Below are 12,144 nucleotides of genomic sequence, written 5' to 3'. Positions count from 1 at the left end.
CCAATCAGCATCTAATGCTACACTCCCAATCAGCATCAAATGCTACACTCCCAATCAGCATCAAATGCTACACTCCCAATCAGCATCAAATGCTACACTCCCAATCAGCATCAAATGCTACACTCCCAATCAGCATCAAATGCTACGTTCACTGGAACTCTATACATTCACAATCATGTTCTCAATCCGCACTTCTACATTATACCTGCACTTGAGTCACCGCTTTGTAAATGTGATGTAGTTAAGCCTTGTTCACACTGCAGGACTTAATGCTCAAATAGTTTTGGAATACTGTTTTGGAATACGGACTGTCCAAACAGCAAGTTACAAGTGACGATGTGTTCAGATAAGTTATTTCCTGACATGGCTATGCAAGTGTGTGAGTGCACAGTGTTATAGGGTGATTGGTGCTGCTCGTGCTTCCTATCACTCAGAAGTTATGTAGCCAAGCTAAGGTGACAACAATAGATGCAGTAAAGAGACCAATAGAATTCGACCAAAACAATGGAAAACGCGTAGGGGGGATGCCGTGGGGGAAAGATCCCACACTTTATTTGATTTATTAGGATCCCCCTTAGCCGACGCCAATGGCAACACCTAGTCTTACTGGGGTCCGACACATAAAGAAAGAAGAAGAAGTCATTAATATACATACATTTAAAAACATTAACATGTAGTGTATCAGTTACACACATGTCAGTACATACACACCAGTAGAATCACCTCATTTACTGCATGTAAGCCTGCCATTAACATTTCCCATTACTTTGAATGTTAATCATAATGTAGGAATAATTTTAGAGCTGCAAAGGATATAAGATGAACCAACTTTCAAACAAGTCCTTTTTGGCTAGCCACAGCAGTCAGCTAGGTAGCTGTTTAGCGTTCTAGTACATTCACTCATTTGTTTGTAAACAACAAGCTAGTTAGCTACCACATTCTTGTCATGTCAAGAGTAGCTAGCAAGTAACAAGATATGCCAAATAACAGTAAAAACCACTTGATGGCAAATTAGATTTGACCGTTCTGACTTAATTCGCATGGACAGGAATCAGATTTGTATCTGATTTCAAACCAGCTACGAAGGTGTTTTCAAATGTGGCTTGAAATATGATTCCATGTGCTTTTTGGCTGTTCAGACTGCAGGAAAAATAAAAGATTAGAATTGGATATGCCGAAAAATAGGATTTGAGTCATTTCAAACTACCAGTGTGAACAAGGCTTTAGTTTAGAATGATGGCACCTCACACTATTTCTACCTTTTAGAATCAGCACCCCCTAGCAGAACATACCAGAATAACTACAACCCTTGTCAAGCACCTCAAGCGAAACACAGTTGAACTGTAACTTTCACTTGTGGCGTCAGACACCTGCCTACACATGCTCAAAATACACTTCCAAGTAAATGGTCAACACATGGTTTCATCATAAACCTGTAAGGGTTACCTTTTTGCTCTTCTGCACCAGATTTTGCATTCCTTCTGTTTTTGTTTTCTCCATAGCCATATGAAATGCTGATATGGTCTTCTGCTGACTATTCAATAATCTTGAAGCACTTTTCAATGTTTGCTATCCACGACTCTGCATATTACCTGGTCATGGTGGGGACCAATAGAGGTTTTAAACTACTTGATCCAAAGTAAGAACCGCTGTCTTAAAATTAGTTGTTAATTATTTGTTTTATTACTTTGTACAACACTTGTATATGTTTGTTAATCTGCAGTGCAAATGAAGAATGCACACTGCATCAGCAGTAATAATTTACTTGACAATTAGTTTATTTTAGCAACTATAGTATTTACACAGTAGCTTTGATAGGAATTAGCTTGCAAAAAAACAAACAAAAAAGTTAGATATTGTAATTTACTCTGCCAATTGTCCATAAGGTTGGTCATTGTGCAACAACAAAAAACAAACATCAAATAGAACATACATTTAAAGACTTTCCAAACGTGGGTATGTTGTAGTAGACCCGCTTACCTTATGTCAAAATATAATTCCTGCAAGTGCGCTGCCACACTTGCACACAAAAATAGCATGAACTTGTGGGTAACTTTTTATTTTGACATGAGGTAAGCAGAGAGGAACTGACCTCCAAGGAACTGTACGGGTCTACAAAGACCCACGTTTGGAAATGCTTTTTAATTATACTTTAAATTCATGTTCTTTAATTCCCCTTGCATAAAGACTATGCCTACAAACAATCGACAGAGTAAGTTGAAATTGAATTTTATTTAACTTGTCTTCCGGCTGACTAACATTTGTTTGCCAGATAATTGCTATTGTGTGAAGTTTAGTTGTTAGTCGTTCTTTTGTATGTCAATTCCTGAACATAATATCAAGTCTTTGACTGTCTTTGATTTATGACTGACTTGTATAGGAAAGAACAGTGGCTTATTTTATACAGCAAGCCTCACCTGCTGAAACCTAAAAGCACCCATATCAAAATCAAAGCACCCATATCATGCAAAGCTTGCATTTGATGAACACGAATGTTGTATGTCCTTATGTAAAGATAAATAAATGAATGCAAAAGCAAGTCATTTTAATAGTTTTAATTTGTTGCATTTGTTTATGATCATGAGACACGCCCATATGTAATGAATGTTATAAGATGCACCTTTCATCTGCCTTGTGGTTGTGTATCATTATAGGAAGGCAATAAACAATTTACTTACATAAAAATACAAGGACGGTTTCCGCCCTCAGCGGAGTTTACGGAAATTGAGTCACTGTTTAGAAACATCACAAACATGGTGACTTACAGGAGGTCAGGAGGTTGTTGTGTATTTCTCTAAGTTTTCCTCTGTGGATTCGTTGAGTACTGAAGATATCTATTAAGCTGTAGGAATGCATGTTTTCACGTTATGTCTATCACTTCGTGTTCCTCAACTAATTAGTAAGTAAGCCGCTAGCTATAGGAGCTCTTATCAGTTTCATAAACCACCGCATAAGGAGGTGGTTCTGATTTGTACTTTTGCTTCAAAAACACGAAAGGATTATGGTCCATGAAGACCAGTATAGGCAAGGCACTGGAGCCCACATATACTTCAAAAAACTGTAAGGCAAGCAATGAAGCCAGCGTCTCTTCAATGGTGGAGTACCTTGACTGACACGATTTGAACTTACGGGAGAAGAAACTGACGGACCGATCCACTCCCTCTTCATCTTCCTGCAAAAGAACTGCAACCACCCCCACTGTACTAGCGTCAACCTCCAACTTAAAAGGCTTATTAAAGTTGACGTGGCAAGCACTGGGGCACTACAAAGTAGCGGTTTGGCAAACTCAAAAGCATAGTTACAGTCCTGGTACCACTTAAATGGTACTTTGGGACTAAGCAGGGATGTAAGGGGAGCTACTACCGTCCAAAAATTATTAAAGAATGTATCTAGTACCCTACCATCCCCAGGAATCTGCGCAACAGGCGGAGAGTCGTGGGGGCAGGAAAAGCAACAATTGCTTCCACTTTGCCAGTTACTGGGCGCACTTGACCTCGTCCCACCTGCTTCCCTAAGTCTCACAGTAGCCTTCCCAAACTCAAACTTGGCCACTGAAAAGTAGCAGGTGCATTACACATTCCAAATGGCATCACATTGTATTGTACGACGTTATCGGGTGTAACGAAAACCGAGATGTCAGAAGAGGCACCTGCCAGTAACCTTTTAGCAAATCTAATTTACACAGCAGAGCCAATTCTATCAATGCAGTCATCTAAGCGTGGTAGAAGGAAAATAATCAGACTTCGTAACGGCATTTACGCGACGATAGTCCATACATAAGCGGGACATACCGTCAGCATTAGGAACGAGAATACACAGGAAACTCCAGGAGCTGTTACTGGGTTTTGCCATGTCATTCTGTAATAAATAAGCTCACTTTTCATTACCTCCCTTTTCTTAGCATTAATCCGGTACCGATGCAGAAACACGAGCAATGGACAATAGACGGGTGGAAATCTGTGTTTTGGTCTGATGTGTCCAAATTTGATATTTTTGGTTCTGTGTCTTTGTGAGATGCAGAGTAGGTAAATGTATGTGTGGTTCCCACTGTGAAGCATGGAGGAGATGTGATGGTGTGGAGGTGCTTTGCTGGTGACATTGTGATTTATTTAGAATTCAAGACACACTTAACGAGCATGGCAACCACAGCATTCTGCAGCAGTACGCCATCCCATCTGCTTTAAGCTTAGTGGGACTATCATTTGTTTTTCAACAGGACAATGACCCAACACACCTCCAGGCTATGTAAGGGCTATTTGACCAGGGGAGGCCGTGCTGCATCGGATGACCTGGCCTCCACAATCACCCGACAACAACCCAATTGAGATGGTGTGGAATGAGTTGGACCGCAGAGTGAAGGAAAAGCAGCCAACAAGTGCTTGGCATACTGTATGTGGGAACTCCTTCAAGGCAAAGGGTGGCTCCTTTGAATAATCTCATAAAATTTTGGTTACTACATGATTCCATAGGTGTTATTTCATTGTTTTGATATCTTCACTATTATTCTACAATGTAGAAAATGGTAATAATAAATAAAAGAAAAAAGTGTGTCAACTACTGACTTGTACTGTAAGTATTCAGACCCTTTGCTATGACTCCAAATTGAGCCCAGGTACATCCTGTTTCCATTGATTTGGAAAGGTACACACCTGTCTATAGATGGTCCCACAGTTGGTGCATGTCAGAGCAAAAACCGAGGAACCATCCTGAAGGACAACCATCTCTGCAGTACTCCACCAATCAGGCCTTTATGGGTGTGGCTAGATGGAAGCCACTCCTCAGTGCAGTTTGCCTAAAGGCACCTAAACACTCAGACCATGAGAAACAGGATTCTCTGGTCTGATGAAACCATGATTCAACTCTTTGGCCTGAATGCAAAGCATCATGTCTGGAGGAATCCTGGCACCATCCCTACGGTGAAACATGGTGGTGGCAGCATCATGCTGTAGGTATGTTTTTCAGTGTCAGGGACTGGGAGACTAGTCGGGATTGAGGCAAAGATCAGTGGAGCAAAGTACAGAGATCCTTGATGAAACCTTGCTCCAGGGCACTCAGGACCTAAGCCTGGGGGCGATGGTTCATCTTCCAACAGGACAACAACCCTAAGGATACAGCCAAACAATGCAGGAGTGGCTTCGGGACCAGTCTCTGAATGTCCTTGAGTGGCCCAGCCAGAGCCTGGATTTGAACCTGATTGAACATCTCTGGAGATACCTGAAAATGGCTGCACAGCGACGCTTCCCATCCAACCTGACAGAGCTTGAGAAGATCTGCAGAGAAGAATGTGAGGAAGTCCCCAAATACAGGTGTGCCAAGCTTGTAGTGTCATACCCAAGAAGACTCTAGGCTGTAATCGCTGCCTAAGGTGCTTCAACAAAAAACTGAGTAAAGGGTCTGATTACTAATGTAAATGTGATGTATATTTTATAAATTCGCTAACATTTCTTAACCTGTTTTTAGTTTGTCATTATCGGGTATTGTGTGTAGATAGATGAGGTCAAAAAAACTAATTCACTTTAGAATAAGGCTGTAACAAAACGTGGAAAATTTGAAGTGGGCAGAATACTTTCCGAAGGCACTGTCTGTTCTGTAAGTATATGTTTGCATGAACTGTTCCCTTTGTCTTCACAGCAACCTCAGATGATGATGATGAGGCGATTACTATGATCAAAGAGCTTCTGGATACCCGAATCAGGTATTATTAGTTGTTCTATGTAGCCTTTTTCTGACATCTCCCTGTTCTCAGAAGTGTCTCTTTGCTCATTGCAGTATCAGTATGTATCAGTCTTAACTCATGTGGCTTCCCCCAGGCCCACAGTGCAGGAGGATGGTGGAGATGTCCTGTATTGCGGCTTTGAGGATGGCATTGTGAAGCTGAAGCTGCAGGGCTCCTGCACCAGTTGCCCCAGCTCCATGGTCACACTGAAGAGTGGCATCCAGAATATGTTGCAGTTCTATGTCCCTGAAGTGGAAGGGGTAGAGCAGGTTTGTAGCCTGTACAAAATAACTTGCCTGTCGGTCCAGTTCTCGATTTCACAAGTCTAACCTAAACATTTCATGTTCTTTTCACAAGACTAACCTAACATTTCATGTTGTTTTCACAAGACTAACCTAATATGTCATGTTCTTTCCCGGGTGAAGGATGAGCAAGAGGAAGTTGTCAAGGCTGAGTCCAATGGAATCGACTGACTCTACAGACATTCTTCTTACCCTCTCCCCTCCAGCACCCACTCCTGACTCCATCCTATAGCGGATTAATGAGCATCGTAGAGTCCTGTCTAAAGCACAGCAGTGGTAAAGAAGAACTGCAGGGTTATTTGAAGAGATTTCTCATTGAACTTCATAGCAATTCTCAGAGATTGTCAGCTGTTAAGTCATTCTGGCTATGTGTTTCAGTGGGTAAGATGTACTGTCTTTGTCCTACTGCTTGCTTTGAAAGGCTTCTAAGGTGAAGGATTCCAGCTTGTCTGACGATTCATTTATTACAGTTTCTAGTATTATCACACCATATAACTCAGTAAGTATTGGTTATTACAGGCCCAATGCAGCCGTTTGTATATGATTATCACCTCATTTCTGGGTAACAATTAAATACCTTACTGTAAAAGATTTCCATTCAAATGGGCAAAATAGCTTTTTAGCAAAAAACGACATCAAGTAAGGATTTTGCAAAGGGGAGAATGGAGAACTAGCTGTCATTGTCAGAGAGGTTTGAAGCTCTTTATTGGTCTATTAATTTACCGCATGGTGATGTCACCATGGAAAGCCGAAACTCCCACACATGCAAACCTGCTGTTTAGAAGGTCCTGTTAGATTGTATTTTCAACCAGCAGCTATCAGGAAATAACACTGATAAATTGTTTCACTCCTTTACAGTGTTTGGTTCATCAGCTGTTGTTCAATATATACATTTTGACTGCACTTGTGCACCTTTTAAAAAGCACAACTCCATCCATATACAACACAAATGTGCACACTGTATAATGTAAATAAATAAAATGCATTGAATTAAGTATGAAATTATTTTCTTGACTGCATTGAATGTAGTTCTTTCTTGAACTGCACTGTTGGTCCAGAGCTTGTAAGTAAGCATTTCAAGTAAGGTCTACATGTTATATTCGGCGCATGTGACACTTTGATATGATTTGAAATTGCCAACCAAATAATCTGTCAACCTGACAGGGAAATGGTGCACAGATGGAGTATGGTCTGGAGGAAAGCTTGAGTTTGCGTTGGTTTTTAAGTCTGTTATTATTATGTGAATGTATAATAAGCAATTAAAAACACCTCTATAAATTATACATTTTGGGGGGGAATTTATCATCCACTAACGCATCTCTGTCCATTCCACGGTCTGTTAAAATAAGGTAGATCTAAAGTAACAAACAAATATGGTGACAAACATTTTATCAAACTAAACTGAGAATAAATATGGTTATTTTGAATAAATACAGTTAGTACGAGTAACCACAGACATAAACCCCACCTATTTCAATGTTTTATTTTTAAATGTGATTTTAAAACTAACCTTAACAAACTGCTAATCTTATGCCTAACCTAAACCTTATATTAAGACCAAAACAGCAAATGTTAGTTTACATGATTTTTTTTACGATAATATAGCCACCAATAAATATTGGTTGGATGATTGACACTTCACAAATTTACTTTCCATCTCCTTTTTTTGGTATTTATTTATTATTATGATTAACAACAAATCAATACAGAGAGTACATGAGGGAACACAAGTATATATAGATTAATGGACAATTGACCTAGGGGGTACAATATCACATTACACAAAGATCTTAAGGGACATGCATACACTTACAATTCTAACAGCTTTTTTGTTAGTAGAGTATTTAATTGTCTTAAAATACAGTTACATTTATTTTTGTAGGATAAGAAAGTGTTTTTTTGTTTGTAAATTTACATTTGTGAATATGGAATTTGGCCAAAAGAATAATGAAATTAATTAAATAAAAATGTTTCAGCTTATTTCTATCATAGGTAAAGAATTCAAGCAGAACATATCTCCACAATAGTGTAAGACCTTCATAAAAGTGTTCAATTATAAATCTACTGATGTCTTGCCACAGTTTTCTTACATGAATACAATGCCAAAAAAAGATGCAACACTGTTTCTGGGAGGTCATTACAAAAGGAGCCATTTGAGTTGATGTTTTCCTTAAACTTCTTCATATAGTGGTTGGCAGGATAATATTTATGAATCATTTTAACGGAAACTTCCTTAATTTTGTTAACAAGTAGGTATGTGTGTGGCAACATCCAAACTTTTTTCCAACAGATATTATCAATAAATCCATTCCAATAAGGCATGACATAAGGTATAGATAGATACAACATCCTGCTGAAACAAGGTTTGTATCTTTCCTACTGATGAGTCAACAGGGTCAATAGAAGGTAGGCTCTGAGGGTCAGGTCCTGACACGTTCCTGAATAATAGAGCAACACATGACGGAATGGCATCTAAAACAATTGTAAAATCTTTAGGTGTTACAGGGACCTTGTAAAGTGATAAGAATTCCTTACAACTGAGTAAAAGACCCTCTGCATTTACCAGTTGGCTCACCAATAGGATATTATTTCGGAACCAATATTCTAAAAACAGTATTTTTATAGTATTACAGTATTTTTATACAATATATCCCGATTATTCCATATATAATATCTGTGTGGAGAAAATGTGTGTTTATAAATTAAACACCATGACAAGAAAACATGCCGATGAAAAGCAGAAAGTTTCACTGGAACTTTGTCAATATTATAATTGCAAAGCAATATGAAGTTAAGGCCACCAAAGGTAGATGAGGAATAAAATTCCAGATAGAAGTGGGTCTTCTTAGGAATTGTTTTATCCAATTGATCTTAAAATTGTTATTTACGGTAGTAAAGTCCAGCCCACCATTCTCATAAGTGTTCATTACAACAGTTTACCTAATGTAATAGGTACGGTTTCTCCACAGAAAGTTGAAAAGCATCTGGTCTATCTCCTTGCTTATTTAACTGTCAAGATATAAAGATAGAGTGCCATTTGTTAGAGATACCTTCAGCCTTGGTTATTAGTACTCTACCTTTTAAAGATAAGTCCCTCTGTAGCCATTGATATAGCTTATTCTGGGTTTTTTAATAAGAGGGTTAAAATTTAGTAAGCCTCTAGACTCCTGATCCTTTTAATGGTTATGCCTAAATATGTAAGTTCTTCTTTTACCAGAATACCATAATATGTATGGATATAAGACAATATACACTATTTGACAGCCATGAGTTCACATGTATTAATGTTAAGATATAGACCAGACGCTTTGGAAAAGGATTGTATCACATTGATTGATATGGGAATTTGGTTAACGTCTTTCAGAAAAAGTGTAGTATTGTCAGCCAGCTGGCTTATAATAATTTCTTTACCAGCTATGGAAATACCTTGTACAGGACTATTATTTAAAGAATTTGCAAGAAGTTGGGTGATTAATAAAAACAGGTATGGAGAGATAGGACAACCTTGCCTAATTCCTCTCTTTAACTCAAATCTTGGTAAGGTGCCATATTTCAATTTGATAGAGCTGTTATCATTTGCATAGAGTCTTAATAGCATTACAGAAAAAAATCCCCAAAGCCAAGTCTCTCAAGGGAGTGGAAGAGGAACTGATGCTCTACTGTGTCAAATGCTTTATAAAAATCTATAAATAATATGAAGCTATCCTCGGTTATTAGGTCTGAGTAGTCAAGTATGTCTAATACTAGTCTGACATTGTTATAAATATGTCTGTTCCTCATGAAGACTGTGCTTCATCAATGATTGCATCCAGGAATTATTTAATTATTTTTGCAAGTACTAAGGCTAATATCTTATAGTCATTATTAAGAAGTCAAATTGGACGCCAGTTATCGATGAGCAGCACTTTTTTTTAAGCTTAGGTATCAGTGTTATTAACCCCTGACTAATTGTAGGAGGGAGAACATTGTTTTTAATACTTTCTAAAAAGACTTCATATAGGAAGGGAGCTACTTGTTCAGAAAATCATTTGTAAAATTCTGATGTAATTCCATCAACACCTGGTGATTTATTGTTCTTTAGATGTTTGATAGACTCTTCAACTTTGATGGGTTCATCACACTTAGATTCTATATCACTGATAGAGTGAACATTGTTCAGTTAGTTAAAAAACATACCTGTGGATTCCTGACTGTATGTAGAAATACTGTAAAAATTGCTACAGTATTTAGCGATTCATTTTTGGTCATCTGTAATAACACCATCAATGTTTAACTTATGGATAGTGTTATTTTTAGAGTGAAATTTCTCAAAACTAAAGAAATAGGATGAATTTTGTTCTCCCTCCTCAATCCATTTTTTCCTAGATCTAATAAAGGCTCCTTCTGCTTTTAATATTTATATATTATCCAGTTTATTTTGTAACTCAATTAGTTCCATCTTCTCCTCCCCCGAGAGGCCGGCTGGGGACCTCTGAGAAAGGGAAGTTATCTTAATGATCACTTTTCCTCCTCAGCTCTTCTGGTCTAAGCAAGATTACTACCATATTTTCTAAGGTATTTGGACACCTCAAATTTAAAGAGCTCTCAGTTCTTGCAATAAGATTTTTCTTCACAAGCCCTTTCTCAAAAGTGTGAGAGCAGATCTTTAACCTCAAATTTAACTATATCATTTTTTAATAATGAGCTATTTAGCTTCCAGTAGGATGCTCTACCATGGTTAGTATCAGGGGTAAATATTTTGATATCAATGTAAATGGCCCTATGGTCTGTGAGGGGAGTAGTACAAATATTTGTAGTAACACACTCACTATCAATACATTTGGATATAAGACAAAAATCTATCCTGGATTGTCTGGAGCCTGTTTTGTTACTCCAAGTGAATGATCTTTCGGCCAGAAACGTCTCTCTCCATATATCAGTAAGATCAAACTTTTCCATAAAAAGTATTAAACCCAAATTCTGATTGGTTAGCCTACCGGGGGGCCATCTATCAGTTGAATTATCTATAGTAATGTTAAAGTCCCCTCCTATCAATAATAATGAATAGGGAAATTTAGATAACCAATGAATGTTGTTTCAATATGTTTCTCTATAGATTCAAGCAACTCATCATTCTCATGTTTGGTGTTGTACCCGTAGAAGTTGACAGTAATGAGCGTAATGTCATTGTAACTAATCACAAGACAAATAAAGTGACCAAAGGGGTCACATTCCGAGTGTATAACATTACCACCAAAGGTATTTTTCTTTGTAGTGACACCAACGGAGCGTTCAGATCCATGGGAAAGCCAAATATCGTTGCCCCACTGCGACCTCCAGAAGTTGGCATCAGCTGAAATTGAGTGAGACTTGAAAAAAGCAAAAATCTGTTCGAAATTGTTTAGCAAATAAAAATAAGGTCTTGCGCTTCACATTGTTTCGTAACCCCCAAGCATTAAGAGAAACTATAGACAAAGACAAAACAACAATGATTATATAAAAGTATAAACTGTAACAGGATGAGTCAAAGACGTAGGAGCAGTGAACATAAGGAACCGAGATCTGCACCATTTAAGTCAATTTAAAGTAAAAATAGCTTATTCCATAAACTTTGAGCTAGACGTTATCAGGCTATCCGAGACTAGTGTAATCAGGAACTAATCTGAGAAATAAAATACAAAATAATAATTTAAATAAAAGGGTACCTACTATTTTAAGTGCATATGAAAAGTCATCATAAAAAAATGGAATCAAAAATGTTTTACATATACATGTTCCTAAGACCTTTTTCACTTGGAAATAAGTATTAATAACTAAATAGAACAATACCCATGTAAAATCAAAGCAGACCTGTATGCCCTTTAAACCAGTATCTTAGTTACTGTATACATCAAAAGTAAATACAGCTTTCAGTCTTCTTCGTAAGTTTGTAAACAAAATAGGTCTTCATACAAGAACAAACTAATAAATTGAAGTATCTGAGTATTCCCGAAAAATAGTCACCTGATGCTTGTTAGGTAAACAATATAAGGGAAATGAGAATAGCATGGCTGAAACCATCAATCTGTTCCTTCTGGTGAGATTTTGGGGAGAAATACTTTCCATTCCTCACTCGCGCCCATGGATATCCTATCTCCATCCTGCTGC

The 12,144-nt window shown here is 37.8% G+C and overlaps 1 protein-coding gene across 2 annotated transcripts; it reads left to right on the top strand.

Annotated features, from left to right (window-relative positions):
* The first annotated feature begins 4,284 nt into the window (after positions 1-4,284).
* LOC135541521 (NFU1 iron-sulfur cluster scaffold homolog, mitochondrial-like) lies at positions 4,285-7,004 on the top strand. 2 transcript variants are annotated; one of them, XM_064967836.1, is made up of 4 exons: positions 4,285-4,417; positions 5,632-5,695; positions 5,811-5,985; positions 6,142-7,004. In XM_064967836.1, the coding sequence occupies exons 1-4, from the start codon at positions 4,285-4,287 to the stop codon at positions 6,187-6,189; spliced, it is 420 nt and encodes a 139-aa protein (XP_064823908.1). In that variant the 3' UTR covers positions 6,190-7,004. The 2 variants fall into 2 exon arrangements, with proteins under 2 accessions (XP_064823908.1, XP_064823913.1); XM_064967841.1 differs by having other exon boundaries at positions 4,374-4,389.
* Positions 7,005-12,144: the final 5,140 nt, after the last annotated feature.

This window comes from Oncorhynchus masou, chromosome 1 (assembly GCF_036934945.1).
Source record: "Oncorhynchus masou masou isolate Uvic2021 chromosome 1, UVic_Omas_1.1, whole genome shotgun sequence".
Classification (NCBI taxonomy): Eukaryota; Metazoa; Chordata; class Actinopteri; order Salmoniformes; family Salmonidae; genus Oncorhynchus; species Oncorhynchus masou.
This window is presented reverse-complemented; position numbering and strand designations above follow the sequence as displayed.